The sequence below is a fragment of the Haliotis rubra genome, unplaced genomic scaffold, assembly GCF_003918875.1.
Source record: "Haliotis rubra isolate DU_JTF1 unplaced genomic scaffold, ASM391887v1 Scf200, whole genome shotgun sequence".
Taxonomy (NCBI): Eukaryota; Metazoa; Mollusca; class Gastropoda; order Lepetellida; family Haliotidae; genus Haliotis; species Haliotis rubra.
The window spans coordinates 165310-187743 of record NW_025766004.1 but is presented as its reverse complement, the minus strand read 5'-3'; the positions used below and the strand labels follow the sequence as shown (position 1 = coordinate 187743).

At 40.1% G+C, this 22434-nt stretch overlaps 2 protein-coding genes across 2 annotated transcripts; one reads left to right on the top strand and one right to left on the bottom strand.

The window, feature by feature from the left end:
• The first annotated feature begins 332 nt into the window (after positions 1–332).
• Positions 333–12212, top strand: LOC124275624 (nucleotide exchange factor SIL1-like). Its single transcript, XM_046711232.1, is given in 11 exon segments — positions 333–593; positions 929–1131; positions 2031–2135; positions 2673–2789; positions 4081–4181; positions 5779–5913; positions 5915–5968; positions 7215–7336; positions 7904–8172; positions 9629–9635; positions 11536–12212. Coding segments are annotated over 10 exon segments (1353 nt in total). The 5' UTR covers positions 333–593; positions 929–977; the 3' UTR covers positions 11825–12212.
• Positions 12213–20889: 8677 nt separating this feature from the next.
• LOC124275633 (farnesoic acid carboxyl-O-methyltransferase-like) lies at positions 20890–22098 on the bottom strand. The gene has a single exon (XM_046711241.1). The coding sequence runs from the start codon at positions 22096–22098 to the stop codon at positions 20890–20892; it is 1209 nt and encodes a 402-aa protein (XP_046567197.1).
• Positions 22099–22434: the final 336 nt, after the last annotated feature.

The following is a 22434-nucleotide window of genomic DNA, read 5'->3' as shown; positions in this document are numbered from 1 at the left end:
AGACCAGCGAACATATGCAACAGTAACATGAACGGGCGTTGTTTCTAAAAATAGATCTGGTGCTTTCCCATTGCTAAAGATAGCTCACGGTGGGAAAATGTAAAAGGCGTTAAACATATATTTAACGAAATGGAGCATCCCAAATGTTGCTTCGTTCGGAAATCTCACTTTAAATGCCTACGATTTACTGCAAATGACAATATATTTGTTTAAATGTAGATTAAGATGATTATGTGCACCATACAAGTTACATTATCGTCGTAGCCAACAACTGTTTCGTGATCCGTTTTCAGAAGCGATAACAGTTTTCGATGTTTCCAAAATATTAATGGCTGACGTGGCGAGACGTGGATCCGCCAAGTCGAACTCGTGGAAAAGCTGATGCAAACGCTTGACGTTCAATAACAAAACCAGATATAATAACTCCACGTAACAGACAAACTATTTTGACCCGGACATGCAGTGATATATACATTATAGACGACGCTTCTTTCGAGCAAAGTGATTTTCTGTGAACATATCAAATATTGCTCCAACGCGTGTGAGTTTAAAACACAACAACCGTTACCTCGCCATTGTATTGGCTTCTTGATGTGAGTACCTTTTTACATGGTCGTTTATCGGATTAGGGCTGTCTTGACATGCTAGTTCTGTTTCGGGTAAGAGTTCCTCCCGTTCCCCCATCCCAAATAATATTTATAAATATACTAAAATTATTAACAAAACTTAACACAACAATTAGATCTACTAGAGAACTCACAAAATGACTAAAAGTCAAAAATTTAAGTTAGGGTTAGGTTTACAGTTAGGTTTAGGGTTGGGGGAACGGAAACAAAACTAATTATCATGATTACAACTTATTTTTTCATCATATTTTTTGTGCTAGAAAGCATGAGTCATTAACCATCATTTTGTTTTGTCTTTTCAGCAACATCAGTCTCACCCCATAAGTGATATTACTCCACACAACCTCTCCAATGCCGATGTTGCTGCAGAGCATCAAGGTGGTCAACCTGATGGTGCTGATGCTGTTCCTGGGATGTGCCTTCTACAGCCTGTGTGTGCACAGCGAGACACCCCCAGGCAGAGAGGGGGCACTGACAGTAGTTGAGACAGATGAGGATGACAATGGTATTATTGCTTCTGTCAGTGATTATAGTCAATGATTGATCAGTTAGGCTGACTGCAAGTTTCTGTAATTGATTGTGGAGAAGCCTTTTAAAATCATCCAGTTACATAGATCGACGCTAATGCTGTTGATCAGTGGATTGTCTGGGCCAGACTCGATCATTTTCAGACCGCCGTCATATAGTTGGAATATTGCTGAGTGCAGCGTTAAACAACAAACAGATGTTATATAATCATGCTATTAAGTCTTTCTTAGACCATAATCTTGCTGAGGACAAAATTACAATAAATGACAATATTTAATTCATAACACCCTTTTACACAAACCTGAGTGAGTGGGTGAGTTTGGTTTTAATTCATAACACCCTCCAATATTTAATTCATAACACCCTTTTACACAGACCTGAGTGAGTGAGTGAGTTTGGTTTTACGCCGCACTCAGCAATATTCCAGCTATATGGTTACACAAACCTGAATGTTTGACAATTTCAAATACTGATCTCACTTCTTTAACTTAGCAAAATAATGTGTTGCTGTTACAACATGTTTGTCTATATATTTCAGGTTGAAAGCTTGATAAACATACATTTACCTTTGAAGACTTGCAAGATTCAGTGACATCAAAGCAGCTTGACTATTGATGGACTTTGTATGGGCTTTTGGGGCGGTGGGGTAGCCTAATGGTTAAAGCGTTGTCTCGTCACGCCGAAGACCCGGGTTCGAATCCCCACATGGGCAAAATGTGTGAAGCCCATTTCTGGTGTCCCCCGCCATGATGTTGCTGGAATATTGCTAAAAGCGGCGTAAAAACCAAACTCAGTCAGTCAGTGTATGGGCTTTGCTTACCATTTAGATTAATGGATGTGAGATTGGAAGTTGTTAATGCTGTAGCATGTTTTCAGATGGAATAATATCCATAGAAGAGAATGGAGAGGACGAGGGAAACAAGAAAGTAGAGGAGTATGATGTCTTCTATCCAACTAGAGAATGGCAGACAGTCAAAAAAGGTAGCATTTAACTACACTCAGTTCCATCACTTTTGTTCATAATGTTAAAGACGGCCTAAATGAGCTAGTGGCAAGAGTATTTGATCTCATGGCGTGTCATACTCAAAGACGTTAAAGAGATGATACTTGTGTGCTTGGCACACAGCATTAATAGGATAGAAAAAGGACAAATCATTTGGGAGTCATTACACTGTGTCTGGGGTATCCATGGTGGAACTGTAGCTTGGTATCAAGTCTTAAGCATTGATAACCATGGTGAAACCCTGTAGTGGTTAAACAAGGATTTGGCTGTATCTATAGTCCGCTTGAAGGCCGGGTTCGATCAATCCCCTACATGGGTACAATGTGTCAAGCCCCATTTCTTAACAGCCTGTGTTGTTTAACAAACCAAACTCAGTCAGTCAGTCAGTCACAGTGGTATCAAGTCCTAAGCATTGATAACCATGGTGAAACACTGTAGAATGTATGTTAAACAAGGATGTATTGTATCTATACAATGGTACCAAGTGGAATAACTTTCTCTTCATCATCCTGCAGGCCAGGCCATACCAAAAGGGCTGCATGTGAGGATGAACTTAGAAAAAGGTGTGACAGAAGCCAAACTCAATGAAGATGAAGGTGGAAATAAGTTCTGGCAAGCCGGATCTCATCAAGGTGAGGGATTTAGCATTTATATGGACCTTATCAATACCATCCTCGATAATCTCCAGGGTATACGATAAAATCTCCACTATACCCTGGATGCATCTACGGCCCCATGATTTTATTACCTCCATTGGCTGGCTTTTTATCCAATCAGGTGTCTACGCTAGGAAGTTGAGCATACCAATCACAACTCACTTTCTGCTTCTTTTATCTAACCGATTAAACTTGAACTTGGCAACATAATTGTTGCAGAGGTACTCTGAAAGAGGTAGAAAGAGTTCTTGCATATATTTTTTAAGGTTTCAGACCTGTCAGTTTGTCTGTACGATTTCACCCTAAATCTGAGTCGCTCTGCGAACAAATCTTTGTGGCTGCGGCCACTATCTTTGTTGACACTGGCAAGCTCGGTTGTAACGGTGGCTTAGCTGATTGGCTACTGTGAGAATGAGGAGCCAGCAAAGAGAGGAAATAATATTATCGGGCGAGGCCATAGATGCATCTAATGTACAAGTGGATTTATCGTAACGTATACCCTGGAGATTATCGAGGATGATCAAGCATTGATCGCTATGAAATTACTATCTTTGTAATTCGTATCTTTTCTACAGTTGGATTGTTGAGCAAAGGGAGGCAACTCTTATGTTGTCAGATTGTCTCCCTTCACTTTGGTGTCAACAAGAGTGAAACACCTTTTTAACCACCAGGAATTATTACTGCAACCGTATATGGTCTCTGCTGCAACCTCTAATCCCAAGTGTTGTGAATTGTATGTCCTTGAGAATTAGGAGATGTATATGGTTGACGTATGACTAAAACATATTACAAGATAGTGGAAGGAAAGAGAAATTTAAACTGACAAAGAAAAAAACAAGGCCAGTTCAACTTCATTCAGTTCTGGCAATAGTATTTAGTGTCACCATGGACATACAGACATCCGTTGTTGGTCAACATGATGGTGAGTCACCATGGTCTTAATCCTGCTTAAAATGGCCAGTTCAACTTCATTCATAGAATCATAGTTGTACACTGCATAGCAGGGGTGAACTATGACTTGTGGCAGTTATAATATAGAAAGAGCAGTGAAGGGCTTTCACTATGAGGAGCCTGAGAAGCCTAGAGCCATAATGTACCTATCTATCCTTTTTGATTTTCAGACCTTCCAGCACAGCAACTCTCTCTGAAAAATACTTTAAGAAAAGATATAAAAATCCAGTCCGAAATGACATACTGTTTTTCTCACAGCAGTAGAAGTGGTCTAATGGTTGGTAATATATCCAGTCATGTGTATTTATATATTCAGGCATGGTCAACACTGACAAGAAGTCATTTTCCCGAGATGAGTTGAAGAAGGCACTGAAGGACTTCAAGTCTCACACAGACACCAGTGGCCAGGATCCCAAGGTACTCTCTATAGGACTAAACATGTTATATCTCCGGGTTAGAATTGATCTTCAGTAACCCATGCTTGTCGTAAGAGGTGACTGACGGGATCGGGTGGTCAGATTCGCTGACTTGGTTGACACATGTCATCGTATCCCAATTGCGTAGATCGATGTTCATGCTGTTGATCACTGGATTGTCTGGTCCAGACTCGAAATTTACACTTACAGACCGCCGCCACATAGCTGGAGTATTACTGAGTGTGGCGTAAAACTTCACTCCCTCACATGTTTAATCAATGAATAATTTAATAAGTTCTATTTAAAAGCACAGTTTTGTGTTTACAAGCTTCAAGGCAAAAACGTTTTAAATGATATATCTGTGATTCTCTGGTTATTTTGGTGTCCTTTGACGACAGGTTGTATATACTATGATTTATATCTTCTTAATGAATACTGTTGTTCCAGTCACAATGTGGCTGAAATATTGCCAACGTGACCATACATTTTAACTCACTCACTCAATACAAGGCAAAACAGTCGGTCACATAGTCTACAGCAGCCATAAGTAATATGCCCCAAACTGTTTATGTCCTCACGAATATGAAGAATGTAATCTCTGTTGAATATCTTGAAAGAGGCCTCTATCCATTTTTGAAAATGAAAGTAGCTGATGGGCAGTGCCACACATGACAATAAACCATGAAAGACATTGTATCGTGGACCATGGTTGGTTCTTTATGTATCGCTCAATGACCCAAGGGGCATAACTCTTATGCCTCCTTACACAAAGCGTACTGCTAAAATAAATATCACACTTGTGCTAATATATGAACTCTACAGTAAACCTGAGCACTGATTACTGGAAGCAATTTGATGTTTACAACAAGGTTTGAAACCTCATGCACTTGGCAAGTAGATCAAAGTTGAGAAAGGTCTGTCATGCCTCTCCTGCCACAGTTACACAATTACAGCCAGCCGAATGAAACTGTCCCCATCTGAAACTTCTTGGAAAAAACACATGTCAACCAAGGGCAGATAACTCTAATTCTTGTACATAACCATTCTAGAAATGTCGTTGACAAGTTTTTCAATGAGTCGATGACAGTTCTTGATATCTCTTTACCAGTATTGCACTCATTTGCTGCTATTGACAATTGATGCAAATATATTTACAACAGTTTCTACTTCCACAAACATTAGGGTACAATTGGAATTGACAAGCAGGTTTTACAAACAGAATTTCAATTTATATATTTCATTTTTTCCATTAAAGAAATTGTTTTGTTGTGCATGCTTATATTTGCATGTATTAATTACAATCTACAAAATTACCTTTCAACCATATGATCACAGGGGTGGTCGTGTAGCCTTGTGGTTAAAGCATTCCCTCATCACGCCAAAGACCCAGTTTCGATTCCACACATGGGTACAATGTTTGGAGCCCATTTCTGGTGTCCCCCTGCCATTATAATGCTAAAAGCGGGTAAAACTCACTCACTCACGAGTCAAATAGTCCATGAAGAGCTGCTCTTACTTTGTGACTGCTTGTCCTGATTAATCAGACCCCCATGTGCTTTCACTCATCAATACTTTAATATTGCTGAATTTACTTTCAGTCAGCAGCAGAGGTTAAGAAGAAGTTCAGGTCATACAATGATTTGAAGAAAGATTTTGAAGAGATGAATATCGCCATGAAGACTGACGGTGAGATAATCAGTGATCTGCTGGAACGCTTCAAGAAGGTCGGTTCCCGATACCGATGCCAAGCTCAATGTCCTCACAGAACTTGAATACCATCTTCATAAGGTAAGACCGTATTGCCAACAGTTTGGTTTAATTGTCAGTTGGGCTTTTACTTAGTACTAATACTGTAAAATACAACACAGTGTCTTTTAGGGCTGCGCAATATAACCGGTTTACCGGTATTTACCGGTTCACACATGGAAATGATACGTATTGCGATACGCTGATCGAAAACCGGTATTTTGACATGCATTCGGAACACTTCGTAACACTCGGTAATCTTGATTGTGGAAATTGTGGTAAGGGTGGTGGGAATGATTGTGGTGAAAATTACATTTAACTGGATTGTTAAGCTCTTTCCCTTGTTTTATTTGTGCCAAATATTATTTACATTTTTACTTTGTCATCATAAAATGTTTTTATTAAGGTGAATCAAGCATAGTGATTTTGTTGTGGTTTTGCTTTATAAATCAAACGTTAACTCAATTATAAGTAGTTTTTTTGTTAATAAAATCATCTTGCAATATATTGCAATACACATCACAATACATGCTTTTGCATCGCAATATATCCCATCAGAAAATTCTCTGCAATACCCACCCCTAGTGTCTTTACATGCTTGAGCTGAAGATTGATTTGCGGAACATGATGTTCAGTGTGTAGTTCTGATATGCATGTCTTTGATCAATTTCCTCATGATCCCTGTTATGATCTGCAGACTATGATCCTGGGTTTGTCAGCAACCTACCCATCCTCAGTAGTATTTTGCTGAAGTAATAAATGTTTGCAACTAATAACCTTTTTCTCTTGAAACAGCTGAAATAGTGTTTGGTTCTCATGCAAATTATGTCCCAAGTTCAAAAGGCAAATGTTAGTATAATAGGTCTATTTGACTGACTATTTGGATGAAATTGGATCACGTGAGGAGAACATTGATTAAATCCAGGGAAGTTTGCAAATGCAAATCAAGGGCAGGTATTCTGGGATTTGAAACACACCCACAGAGTCAGACACCTGATCGCCAGCACACAAAGTCAGCCCCGCCTTACCCGATCAGCCGCCGCGGCTTCCACAAAAATGGAAGTCGGACAACTGATAGTCAAGACCACAGACTTTGTGTACCCCTCTCATAAATGTAAATTAGCTTTAATTTAGCATGGTTCCCAAAGCTGAAAGCTATGAATACACAATGCCATTTGACAACTTTCTAAATGTCATTGTGTATTCACAGATTCATGTACCTGGTGAATCCTACTGACTGTGGCCTTTCACTCACATCCTCAGGATCGATGTATTGTTTGTTCCCCAGATTGACAACGCTCAGTTGTTCAGCTCCATGGGAGGTATGTCGCTGCTTGTAGCAAGTCTTAACGACACCAGTCCAAAGATACAGGAAGAGGCAGCCCTTGTGCTTGGCTCAGCACTACAGAGGTAACTGTCAACACAAGGCCATCCTGTCTTATCAGTTGTTTTCTTTTAAAGATAAGTGACAAGAGTCCAGTTTCCCCATTCCGTGAAGATCAGGGTCAGAACCCATGTTTGGCAACCAATGGGATCAGGTGCTCAGGGCTGATTTGGTTGACACAAGTCATTGTATCCCAATTGCGTAGATTGATAGTTATGCTGTTGATCACTGGTTTGTCTGGTCCCTACTCAGTTATTTACAGACTGCCGCCATATAGCGGGAATAATGCTGAGTGCAGCAGAAAACAGCAAACAGCTGGACTTATCTGAATGGTATAAACAGTTTCTTGAAGTAACAGGCAGGCTGGTCCAATCATCTAAGCCACATCAATCTGTGCAGAGTTGCATACCTTAACGCGTCAGGATCTGTTGTTCAACATGTTGAACATCTATAACCTGCATCACTAAGCTACGTTATTACTGAACTACTGTTCAATACAACTCACTTCCTCGACACCTGAAGCTAAACAAAATACTATGTGCATATTCAGATGTATTACAAAACCTTGTTATGATAATATTATTTTTCCCCAGTAACCCCAAAGTTCAAATATCTGCTATCGAGCACGGTGCAATGCACCAACTGATCAAGATGTTGTCCACTACGTCATCAACCACACTGCAGAAGAAGACGCTTTTCGCGTTGTCATCCCTAGCCAGACACTTCCCATATGCCCAGAAGAAGTTCCTGGAACTTGGAGGACTTGCTGCACTAAAGAGACTCTTTGACGATTCCAGCATGGATGCTCAGAAGCTTCAGATAAAGGCTTTAACATTTCTCAGTGACCTGCTGGTAGAAAAAGGTAAGAAGCCCTTTCTATATTCAGTCAACTCTTGTGGTATTTCCATTCGTATCTAAAAGTGGCGTAAAACTAAACTCACTCACTCACTCCTATCCCAATATCTCTAATCATCCCTTAATTTGTCCCTTAATTTGTCCCCTCTTGTCATAGCAGATGACATTCCCAGCATGCATGCTTATCCCTTGTGGGGAGTCAAGGTGAGAATAGGTCTCCAGTTCCCTATGTTCGCTCACTTTGGGGATTGCTGGTAAGAGTAGGTTCTCAGTACCTCATGCTTCTGCTCAGTGAGATTTCTGAGTGGACTCACTTCCAAAGCATCACATGTCTTTCCCTTTTTCACATTTGAGTCAGAATAGGACCCAAGTGCCCTATGCTTGTATCTCATGGTGATCCCAAAACAGAACAGATTCCCAGTGCATGCAGTAAGAGGTGACAAATGTGAATAAGGTAGTAGCATTGAGTGACATTGCTGATGCTGTCACCCATATGCTGCACCCATGAAGAATTGGGTTAGAATTGGTCTTCAGCAACCCATGCTTGTCATAAGAAGCAACTGACGGGACCGGGTGGTCAGGCTTGCTGACTTGGTTGACACATATCATTGTATCCCAATTGCATAGGATCACTGGATTGTCTGGTCTAGACTTATTTACATGCCCCCATATAGCTTGAATATTGCTGAGTATGGCGTTGAAAAACATCCAACCAACCCTTATGCTCTTCAACATACTGTTGTCATACTGTCACAGACTTGATAATTTACAGATGGCCATGATATATCTTGCATGTTCTGACTCCTCTTATTTTGGATTCCCCGACTGCATCATACCAAAAGACGTTAAAATATGCTACTTGTTGGTCCCTGTCTGGCGCTCGGCATTAATGGGTACAACAAGGACTGGTCGGCTCGGAGTCAGTATAATGTGTCTGAGTGGGGTATTCATGCTTCACTGCGGCATGGTATCTCAGTGGGCTAGCACTATAAAACCAGCTTCAGTCTGGGCTAGTACAAGCAGCCGCACATACACATACACACGCATGCACATCGTCATATAAGCGAAATATTCTCAAGCACGATGTTAAACCCAATTTCACCTCACCTCTTATTTTGGATTGGTCCTATCAGAGAGTATGATTTTACTGTGCAATATTTACATGATGAACATGTGAAGATTCGAGTTAAAATTGCAAAACATGCTTGTCTTGTGGTCAGACTTGCTGACGTTGTTCACATGTTCCAATTGTCTAGATTGATACTCATGCTGTTAATCACTGGATTATCTTATCCAAACTTGATTATATACAGACAACATATGTAAATGGTCAAGTCTGGACCACTCAAGCCCCTCTTACAACAAGCATGGGTTGCTGAAGAACAGTTCTACCCTGGATCTTCAGAAGTGGTTATGGTATTGGAGAAATAGATCTGAATTAACGATGTTGTGTTTTATTTCAGGAATTGAGTGAGGAAGCATACAAAAGAGGACAACAGTGTTGATGTGGAGAGACTGAAGCAGTACAGACAGTGAGTTCCTCTCAGTATCACATCTTTAGGAGTACAGTATACACTCGGGTGATGGGGTAGACAAGTTTTAAGCGTTCACTCATCATGTTGAAGGTCCAGGTTTGAGTCCTCACATGAGTACTATGTTTGAAGCATATTTCTGGTGTCCCCCGCCGTGATGTTGCTGGGATATCGCTAAAAGCGGTGTAAAACCTAACTCACTCACTCACTTGAAGCATTGATAACCTTCATGAAACACTGTTTGCAGTGAAAACATACCAATGAATTTCACTTTAAACAAAAAGTAAATCAAATAAAGTGAAATTAAGATTGCGAATCCTCATAATTTTACCTTGCCAATTGAACATTTAAATCTCAGAATTTTATTCAACTTAGGATAAAAGTTGTTTAACAAACGATCATAGTTTCAAATTGCTATTATTGGTTTTCATTACGAGGGGTTAAGCGCAGTAGTTGGAACAGTGAAACAAATGCACGTTCGGTATGTGAGGAGCGTTAACTTAGACCAGCCCTGCTTTTTGTTGGTGTTTCATTTACTGTGCATACCCCCTTGTTATACAAACATATAGCAATTTTAGCAATTTTGAATCATAGCAATTTTGAAACTATGATCATTTGTTAAACAACTTTTATCCTAAGTTGAATAAAATTCTGAGATTTAAATGTTCAATTCGCAAGGTAAAATTTTGAGGATTCGCAATCTTAATTTCATTTTATATGATTTACCTTTTTGTTTAAAGTGAAATTCATCGGTACGTTTTCACTGCAAACAGACTATAGAATGTTCGTGCATACCCCAAGGGCAGATAACTCTAATTCTTGTGCAGAACCATAGATCTTGGGATATTGCTAAATGCGGTGTAAAACCATATAAAATTCATACTTCTCACTCAAATTCACTCACTCACTCACTCATGAGGCTTCTGTTATCTACACCTTTGATATGGTCAGGTGAAACAGCTTTTTGTCAGGGAAGGTTAGGGACTTCAGGTTAGGGAAGGCCTGCAAATACTGTAATCCTGCACATACTCATCATGGCGTTTGATCTGGGGTGGGACCCATAAAGATCCTCGTCGTAATCTTCAGCAACCCATACTTACCGAAAGTGGTGACTTTATTGATACATGTCGTCATATCCGTATTGATATCATGATATCAATCTATGTATTGTCCAGTTCAGACTCGCGATTATTTACAAACAGCCTTTGTATAGCTGGAACACTGCTGAGTGTGGCGTAAAACCAGCAAACACATTAATGATCTGGAGTTGCTTGAAATTTTTGGGTTAAATGATTTTTTTGCTCAAAAGTGTGGACAGTCATGACTTTGCCTGAGGTCAAAGCCAGAGAATAATCAGTCTTGATAATCTATCAAAACAAATCCCTGTGGACATATTAGGCATTAGTGATCAAAAATATGTGAATGAATTGCTGAAAATCAGTGATGACACCAGGTGTTCTCGAAGATGGTCAGCATGTCCTGCTCAGGTAGCAGTTGTCATGTGCACACAATTTCCCCCCAAAATGAGAATTTGTTGTCAAATTCCACACCCAGTATTATTCCTGCCATACTAAATTAATAATACATTAGAACATGTTTGGAGGTCATGGAAAAAGATGTGTATTTATATTCAGCAACAATCCAGATGTGAACTGCCCTGAATACTTCCTGGCCACTCGATGCTCATGCTGTTGATTACTGGATTGTCTCGTCCAGACTCGATTATTTACAGACCGGCGCCATATAGCTGGAATATTGCTGAGTGCGGCGTAAAACTAAAACTCACTCACTCACTCACTCCTGGCCACTCCCTGACATAGATTATTGTCGCCTTTCAGATTCAACCTCAAGTCCTCCATGAGAGAGAGCGGCTGGTGTGAGCTGGTACCTCAACTACTGACTGCCCCTGACCATGATGCCAGGGAGAAGGTGCTCAACGCCATGACCACCCTTGTGTCCGAGTGTCGGCCGACCTTCACCTCTGCTGTCACCAGCCTGGAGTCCCTGAAGAGCGAGTATGAGGCTCTGGCTCTCGATGAGAAGGAAGAAGGAGACGATTATTTTACTGGGCTGGCTCAGCTGGTTACGACCATGTTGTCAACAGTTCAAAGGAGGGACGAGCTATAAATGTTTGGTTCTTTATAGATTTTACATGGGGAGTATATTGAAGATTGTGATGACTACTTAAACCGGACTGGTTTAGCTTGTTTTGACCATGTTGTTGACAGTTCAAATCAGGAGGAACTTTGACCTGTATGGTTCTGAGACTCATTGTTTGTGAGTGGGTAAGGATGGTTTTACGATTCAAACAGTTTTCAAACATTTTACCCATATAGGGAATCAAACCAAGTTCTTCAGAATGACGGGCAAATGCTTCACCCTCCAGGCTACCCACCTCCCAAAACTTATTTGTGGAAAAATGTCTGAGTAGGCAGAGCCTTGAAGATCCGGGTTAGAATTGATCTTCAGCAATCCATGTTTGTCATAAGAAGCAACTGACGGGATCTGGTGGTCAGGCTCGCTGACTTGGTTGACACATGTCATCGTATCTCAACTGCAGAGATTGATGCTCATGCTGTTGATCACTAGATTGTCTGGTCCAGACTTAATTATTTACAGACCGCTGTCATATAGCTGGAATATTGCTGAGCGAGGCGTTCAACAACAACCAAACCAAATGAGTAGTGCATATGACAATCCATGTGTTTCTGTGTGTATGAGTTGGTCGTGGAGCTTCAGTTGCTTTGTGAATGTGGCCCTGGACAAAACAGACATGTTCCAAATATGTTTTTGGAAGTCTGTTCTCCTTGCGAATGCATTTTAGCAAAGCAATCATTTTGGTCTTCTTAATTGTAGGAAAGTGCAATATAATAATAATAATGAACAGGGCCCTTATTCTCGAAACGTTCGTAGCCCTAAGAATTCATAACTTTGATCGTAGCCAATGTCTTAAGAATGGGTTTAAGAAGTTCGTAGGACTATGAACGTTTCGAGAATAGCTAGCCAGCATATTATTTGTCCACACTTGTCTTATGACAAAGCATGAGAGGGCTGGGTTTTGTCCATCGGCCAAGGATGGTTTGCAGTATTTGTTATAGGTGTAATTAGAAAATATTTTTAGTCAAAGCAGAAGCTTAACTCTTCTATCAATCAATATTCTTGCAAACTTTGAATAGCCATTGGTCAGCCATAAAGGAACTACATTGAAGACAGGAATCCATGAGGGGTTGGGGCCGGGGTGGACTTCGGGAGAGTTTCAGGACAAACCATTGCATCCAATGTCTATCTATATACCAGTAGATTAAGAATAGACATAAATATACTTCCCCTCAAACGTTTAGACTCATAAGTGTAAATATAGCCACTTACTTCAGGCAACTGTTCTAAACTAAATTTGGCAAAATATTCCATACTGTTTAAAGGTACTGTTTACACATGAACTGATGTATTGTAAAACAAATTTGTTACGTTGAAAAGATTGTCTTGAGTTCAATAAATGATAAAAATCAGTAAAAATTGGCAAATTCTTAACAAGACTTTACACCACAACACAGCTGTCCACATGCACGATATTTACGCATGTTTTTCAGCAAATTGATGCATGATCCTCGTGTAATTCATCTGCGTAAGGTTTGCAGTTGGTTGCCCAAAGTTAGTGGAGAAATCAATCTTCGATGTAACCATGTACATATATACAGAACAAATAGTGAGTGTTTTAAGTGAGTCTGAACGTTTGACGGGTAGTATATATCACCCAAGAATAGACATGAATCTTATCACCTATGAGTTCAATGTGAGGCATATGAGTATGAATGTCCTAATGACTTAGACTACTTAAAAACGTGAAAAATGTACTTAAAATTTGTCATAATATTTGGACACACTGTTTTTGATATTTCTGTTCTGATAACCAAAACTGTCAATGTTGGGACAGTTCATGTCAGATTTTCTTCACTGAGTTGTTAAATATTCATTTAAAACCATTGCTCTCATTCTGTTAACATGTAAATGACCGACCTCAATATCCATCGATGTTAACTTTGATGTTGTCCATGCACCAAGGTTTTTGGTTTGTTATGACCGTGAATAGTACTGGTACTGTAACGAAAGAGGATTGGTAGAAACCTACCTGATCAGTATTATTTGAATATATATTGTTGCAACTGGGGATTGTCTCAAGAATTTATGGAGAAAAACAGACTCTCAAAAAAGAAACCTTTTGAAATGGAATATTTCAACATGAGACCATTACAGTTAAAACTTTCATGCATGAGGTCTTTCCTCAAAATTAATAAGTTGACATCAATAAATTCTTGCCTTTCATGCATGAGTGTTTATATTCTTCATGTCAGAAGACATGAGGCAAGATCTTATTCATTATCCAATGCATTCGACCAACTGCTTCTGTTCCTAAAAGTGTTTGCCTCTGACTTCACAGCTCACCAGTTACAGGCATAGACGTTAGTGATGTCGTTTGAGTGTGATGTCATTTAATTGTGATGTCATACGATGTCGTAAAACATAAACGTAATGTTTCCACCAGTGATGTTAGCTGCGTGAAGCAACTGCAAACCAAGAAACATGATGCAACGGAGTAGTTTACTGTAGGAGGCCGTACGAGGTGATGACAACTGACATGCATCGTGACGTCGCTTACATTGTGACATAATGAAAAATGGTTCTATTACGAGGGGGCACACTAGAATGGCGCAGTGACGGGATAACGTCATTCAATTGTTACGTCATCAAAAAACTATACCTTTATTGCCTGATAATGTTTTGTGTTTTTTCGATTGTTCCAACCGCTAGGCATCTTAGAATGTAATTTCATTGTAGCGGTGTCATTTTGGAGAAAATTGCTTGATCTCACACAGGCAATATCTCCTGTGGAAGTCATTTTGGGATGATAATGTTCAATGCGATTGGTTTTAAGGAGGAGAATATTATCTAGGGACAATCAGTATCTTAGCGTTTATCTTACGTCTGATGTTTCACATTCCAAAAACACATCATTCCGTCCACTGTTTGTTCATGTACCACTGTTTAAGCTGATGACGTTAATTTCAACATTTGATATCTCAATGTTTAACTGAACTTTTGAAATCACATTGATTGACTGAATGGTTGACATTCCATTGTTTAATGAAACTTTTGATATTTGTTTTTACTATTACTATTTCACAGTTTAATCAAACTTGAATTAAATTCTGTTTTCATTGATTTTCGTATTTTGACCATTTAAGGTTACTTTGTTTCTATATATGGCATTGTTTAAGTAAAAATATTAAAATCTTTACATCAATTCTTAAACATATACATGTATTCTAAACATCTAATTGTTGAGCTCCTTTACATGAACAAGGGAAATATGGCAGATATATACTCCTCAAAAGATGTTAAAGAATGCCCAATCCTTAACACAATTTGAGTAGTATATTATACAAGAACAAATCATGCATTGATTGGGCACCTGGGTGATTCTATCTTGTGTGAAGAATAAAAGTAATACAAGTAGGTAATCTATGTTGTGTTTATATAAATGTAGATAAGCCTTGTTATGTTTATGCAAGTGCAGATAAGCTTTGTGTGACTGCTGTTTGGATATGAACATTTATGTACATATGAGTTGTAAATATTTGAGTGAATAAATTATTGTAAAGTTGTGGTTTGTTCAGTTTGAAATTAGTGAGCTGTTGTATGGTGTTGTAAAACCAAGGACCATAGTCTGGGGGAATCTGGGGTTTGAAGATCCAAGCGACCACCTCCGTGGTGTAGTGGTTAGAGCGTCCGCCCAGAGACAGCGGAAGGGCGCGGGTTCGATCCCCGACCGCGTCATACCAAAAGACGTTAAAATATGGTACTTGTTGGTCCCTGTCTGACGCTCGGCATTTATGGGTAAAACAAGGACTGGTCGGTTCGGAGTCAGTATCATGTGTCTGAGTGGGGTATTCATGCTTCACTGCGGCATGGTATCTCAGTGGGCTAGCACTATAAAACCAGCTTCAGTCTGGGCTAGTACAAGCAGCCGCACATACACATACACACGCATGCACGTCGTCATATGAGCGAAATATTCTCAAGCACAATGTTAAACCCAATTTCACCTCACCTTGAAGATCCAAGCCAACAGAAATGTGGCTGAATAGAGTAAAAAGACAATCCTCTTCCAACAGTCCATATTCCAGCAATGTCACAGCTCTTCACATATTACCTGTTATGAAGGATAGTCAATTTGTTCTGCTTTAGTTATTCCTTTCCGCTTGCCATTCCTAATTTTTTATTTTAAGTTCATGGTTTTGAAGGAAGATGGCAGCATCCATAACCCACTGTTGCCATGTGCTCTGGAAATAAAACGTTTGAGTATCAAACAGACACTTCTGTTTGGTACCCATGTGGGGAATGGAACCACAAGTCTACCACACCGCCCCTCCAGATGAATGGGACAATGGCCCAGATACAACTGGCTAAACAGGCATATGAAGCAATTTTGCCAATGTAATGATTATTTAAGGAGAAACAAATTCGTATAATTTTCAGAATAGAGACTTTAAAGCAACAACCAGTCCAGGGGAATTTGCTCTGGATCAGTGTCCCTTTAATGGGACAATGGCTCGGATACAACAGTTACTGGCTCAACAGAAATACGAAGCAATTTTATGTGATCTTGACAGAATTACGTCGTAATAGTAAAGATAGTAATTTGATTTGACTGTATGTGTTATGGTACCGTGTGGTTGGACTGTATGTCGTGGTTGGGTGGTTGTATTGTGTAGGAATGAGTGAAAGACGTGCAAGGTGATGCAAGGTTGGCTGAGTGTGGAATGGGAAGTCTGAGTGTTGCTGTGCTTTTAAGGTGAATGTTGAGAGTACACATGCAGTATGGTGGGATGAAGAAGTGGCGGTCTTTATCTCAAGACTGTCCGGGACCAGTGCTGACCCTGAAGAGGCAATACCTGTGTGGTCTCGCCTTGACTGACCAGTCGGGTAAACCGTCAGGATGTCCACACACGCGATGAACTGAGGTCAACATAACCTGCGTCCCGCCGACACTGTGACAATTCAAGCCAATCTGTGAGAGACGAACTGTGCACTGTGAAATTCTCGTGAAAGACTCTATCGATTCTCATTACCTGAGAAAATATTTGTGACATGCAACACTTTTATAACTTAACAGCGTAATTATCGCCCCCCACCCCCACCCCCCTTTTTTGTCCTGAGGGTTTATTAAATGACTAATAAAACTCTAATGAAAACGGGTGAAAATGAAGTGTGCACCCTCAAACCCCTTTTTCAAAAGAGCCCCGCCCCGCACACACACACGCACACACACGCGCGCGCGCACATACACACACGCACGCTCACACCCTTCACAAAAAGCTGTAACCGCCCCTGTGTATTTTGTTGGAGAGATCGGTGCCGATGTCAGGCGTGTGAATTGATGTGATAATGTATGGTGAATGTCATTAATTCTCCATTCTGCTTTTTTGTTATTCTTCTCATATTGTGGCCAATTGACAGGAACATCTAGTTTCTAAGTTCTGGTTTTGTTGTGTACGGATACCCAAAGGCGCTATTAATACGCAGGTATTCTTCTAATGTTGAACAAAGATGTTGTGATAATATTACAACAAGCACGATGGTGTAGTTAAGTTTTTGTATCAGATTAATTTCCATATTAGCATTTGAAATTCTTTAGTTGAAACATGTTTGAGTGGCCCTCTTCCATATTAACAATGAATACAGGCACAAACTATATACTGAATCACATTGACAAATGACTCGTTATATCTAGACAAACCGTATGAGTGTCACCACAAAATGTACTCTAAAAAAAGTAGGGGAACGTTATCTTTGATATACGATTGAAGAAATTGGGAGATATATCGGAGTAAATCAATATTGATATGATAATGAATGGTTTGAGAGTGTATCACCACTTGCACGTCCTTATGACCATTGTTGTTTGTACAGTAATCGCTCTTGAAAGATGATTGGTGTACGACGTGAAATTTGCATGTGTAGGATTATTATGTTCAGAAAAAAAGGCGGGAAAGAAAGACTAACTATTGTGTGATGCAAGATGATTGTCAAAATTAAAGGTCTACCGTGATTTATCGACCTTCTTGAAAACCGTCAAGATCACGAATGACTACCATGCACGTGTATAGGACTACTGCATAATGCAAGTGCATTCCATGCGTTGTGTTTAGAGATAAAGATCATAAAGAGAAATGGTGGTGCGTTCGTAAGATTTGAAAATGTTTGTTAATGTTTGTTAGCGCTTATGCTTCTTATTACTTCTGAAATTGAAAGTTCAGGTTCTCGAACTTTTTTGGAAGAGTATATATGAAACAATGAACATATTATGATTTATGAAGTGAGTGGTATGGTTGTAAGCCGCTTTAGCAATATACCAGTACAATCACAGCCGAGCACAACACACGTGAGCTTCACGCTTTGTATACCCACTTTGTTTTGGGGAGTCGAACTCGATCATCGGCGTGACGAGGTAACGCTTTAACCACTCGATTACTCCTAACCCGGCGTCCCTCAGTTATTTACGGAGGACATTGTGGTAACAAATAGACAATATATGTAAAGAAGATATTTTTTATGGATGTCAACTACTTTACTATGTAGCACCACGTTTCAGAGTATATCCTCACTCCTTCAGGTGAATGAATGGTAGGAGGCAGAAAGCATATATATGTACATGTGAGAACAACAAAAGTAATAAGACAACAAAGATGGGGGCAAAACAATGGAACCAACAGTTAACTGGCAAAGAACAAATGGAAGCCAGCACTTAACAGTTAACTGGCAAAGGACACATGGAAGCCAGCACTTAACAGTTAACTGGCAAAGACAAATGGAAGCCAGCACTTAACAGTTAACTGGCAAAGGACACATAGAACTGGCAAAGGACACATAGAAGCCAGCACTTAACAGTTAACTGGCAAAGGACAAATGGAAGCCATCACTTAACAGTTAACTGGCAAAGGACAAATGGAAGCCAGAACTTAACAGTTAACTGGCAAAGGACACATGGAAGCCAGCACTTAACAGTTAAATAGCGCTGAATAGAAGCCAACACTTAACAGTTAAATAGTGTAAATAGGTGCTGAACAGTAGTAAAGAAGTTGACATCCATAAAGCTCTCTTCCTTATGTGTATCACTTCTAAATGACATTCAAAGACCAGAAAATATATAATTTACGTTCATGATAACACCAACATTCATTGTTGGATATATCAGGTTCCTCTCAATATTGTATGTTGTTCCTTTTACAACAATCATTTTTATATAAGTATGTGCAATTGTTCTAGACATATCACAAGTGTGTAACTTCAAACATGGCATTTGTCGATGACCATCAATATAGAGTGTGGAATCTGCCATAGGTAAGTCAGTGATATATCTATGAAACAACTTACCAAGTGATATCCCCGGGTTCAAAAGACGAAATGCGTGGCCGTATACCTTCGTGAACTGTTATATACAAAACGAAATGCATGGACGTATACCTTCGTGAACTGTTATATACATGGTTGTATAAGTATACTAGGTCACTGGAGTAGGTGGGGTGGAACTGTCAAAAAAGTACGCTAGTGGCTCGTAGCAAATTGCTTCTTTTGTCAACCTGGAAGTTCAGGCGTACTTTTAAACATCGAGCCTTCAAAAGTTAAACGCGGAATGCATGAAATTTGAGGTTTACGTCACAAACCCCGAACACCCATGAATCTTTTTTTCTTCTATGTACCTGTTTCATGGTCCAGAGAACAGGTAGATTTCTCATCTAAACTAAGTACTCGACGTCAGGGCCAAGTGGCCAAGATCTGAGTCACGAGCGTATGTGCCCGACAAAGGGAGATAATTCAACTCCTTGCCTAACTGTGGTGGGTCAAAGGTAAAACAAATCCCCATATTCCTTTAACCGCCGCAAAAAGCGACTAGGGGGAATAGCTAGATCAGATGTTGGTACACCTAAAAAGAGAAAGCTGACAGTGTGATTGCGATCCCTGCGAGTAAAAATGTATGTGCAAATAAATACATGAAAATCTACTTTTTGTTTTATTTTCTTTCATAGTGATATGCGATGATATGCCCTGGTCGGATGCCTCAAACCTCGGATAAATTTGATATTTTTTCTTGGTCCCATGAATATTGAGACAACAGTGCTCGACTGTATATTGATTTGGGTGATCGTTATTGATAATATTGATCGCTGATTTTAGTGGACCTGTATTTGTAATAACTGGTCAGTTATGGGATATCTATGTGCCTGAGTGTAGTGTTAATCAACCAACCAACCACAACGTGTTGGTAAGAGATGTATTTAATGCCAAGCCTACTGTTCACCTGGAATGTGTGGTTATAGCAATTAAATCAATGATGATAATATTTACCAAGCATCAAACAGTCAGGTTTCCACAATAGGCCCAAATTGAAAACAAAGTACAAAGCATAGACTGTTAAACCTTTAATGCATTCCAGGTGTGATACTAAATACAGTCTATGTGTTATACACACAATACAGTCCACATGTTATACCCACAATACAGTCCACGAGCTATATCCTCAATACAGTTCACGTGTCATACCGAATACAGTCTACGTGTTATACCCACAATACAGTCCACGTGTTATACCCACAATACAGTCCACGTGTTATACCCACAATACAGTCCACGTGTTATACCCACAATACAGTCCACGTGTTATACCCACAATACAGTCTACGTGTTATACATACAATACAGTCCACATGTTATGCCCACAATACAGTCCACGTGTTATACCCACAATACAGTCTACGTGTTATACACACAATACAGTCCACATGTTATACCCACAATACAGTCTATGTGTTATACCCTCAATACAGTCCACGTGTTATACCCTGATAACAGTCCGCGTGTTGTGCCCTTAAATCTGAGCACAAGGCAGTATGGCATCTATTGAAATAACTTTGAGAAACTCTCTTCTCTAAAACTGAAAGACAAAGAGCTGAGATAAGTTTACACATGGTATACGCGATCTTCTATACAGTGTTATGCTATACCATCAGTCTGATCGTTCATTGTTGCCAACCGATCCTCCTTTTCAATTTCAGAGGAATTATTTGTTTTTAACAGTTGCAATTATGAAGGGTTGTTGAAGGAAGATGCATCTGCAGTCAAGGCCATGGACCCTATTCCTTGACAATGATGAGGTAGTTGAGACAGAAGTCATCTCTGAAGGCGTCTGGATTCATACTTGCAATTCGCTCCTGCATATCAACATAGAAATCATCCACAATTTTCAATTTGTCCTCTCGTGAGCGATCGTCAGAGAGGCCGTCCATGAAGATGCTGTTGCTCCAGTTCCTGTGGGCGGCCACATACGCCCTGACGAATCCATCTCTGTCATCAACACCTTCCAGGTCCTTCTTCTCCTTCCAGGCGGAGTAGAAGACGTCGTTGTTGATGACCACGTCAGATGAAACAAGGCGTAGACCCGATTGCCAAACTGCAGATGTGTTATTTTCAAAAGGTGCCTTCAGATCCTCCATGTTGTAATGACAGTATGCTATATTGGTGTTGATGAATTCCTTGTTAGTAATCTTTCCCGTATCTCTGTATTCCCGCCACAGGTGTGTCATTAGAAACACAAGGTTCTGCAAGGTAAACGAGATTCGACCGATTGTTTCATCAACGTATTCGCAGGTGAGGGAGACAGCCAGTATTCCTCCTCTTTTTAGCTCTCTACTTCTCATCAACAAGAACGTCTCCCAGTCTGAGAGACTCTGATCACGAAGGGCCTTCTTTTCTTCTGCAGAACTGTCAGGGTAGATACACAGGGATTCCTTGTACAGGACCGGTGTCTTGGACAGCCAATGGGCAGCGATCATACACATGATGTAATGCATTGAGTCGGACGGTACACACTGTTTATAGAAGTGTACACCTGTTGCAAAAGCGAAGACATTGTCCATGTTCAAAAGGTAAGGTGGAGGATCAGGGATAACCCCTGAAAGACGTCTGAACAAAGAATTGAAGTCGTTTAAAGACTGGTCTTCGTAGATAACTTGGAACTGCCGTTCAGAACCATGGCGTTCCTTCAGAATATCCAACAACTCCTTCAGGAACGTCATTGAAGTTGCTCCATCTCCTGTGCCGTAGTCACCGATGTTGAACACATGCTCGTTGAAGGGAATCCCTGGCACCAGTTTCAGTAGCTTGTCCTTCACCGGGTTCATTAACTGGACTGTCTGAGGGCTGAACGTTAACCCATAATTTCCACACCCTGTTTGACCATAGGGTACGTAGCCTTTCCTTTGTGTGTTGTTTCTTCTGGCAGTTACAACTGGTCTGATACTTTTAAGACGTTGTAGACTGCTCTGTATCTTTCGTAAAAACATGTTACTTGTGGTCTTGTGGGACAGTGATCTGCCTGAAAAATAGAATCAGTGATGCAAAGCAAAAGTTTACAATTTACCTGCTTGTCTTTATCCCTATTGGAGCGGTGGGTAGCCCAGTGGTTAAAGCGTTTGATCGTCACACAGAATACCTTGGTTCGATTCCCAACATGGTTGCAATGTGTGAAGCCGATTTCTGGTGTCCTCCGCCTTGATATTGCTGGAATGTTGCTAAAAGCGGCATATCTAAACTCACTCACTTTATCCTTGCTAAATTAATGTTTTTTAATTAAGTGCAAATGAATGTGTTAAAGACGTTGTTCGTCAAGATATCATATC

Excerpts from the sequence above, each read along its gene's own strand:
- LOC124275633 (XM_046711241.1), bottom strand. The coding sequence starts at position 22,098 with ATGTTTTTACGAAAGATACAGAGCAGTCTACAACGTCTTAAAAGTATC.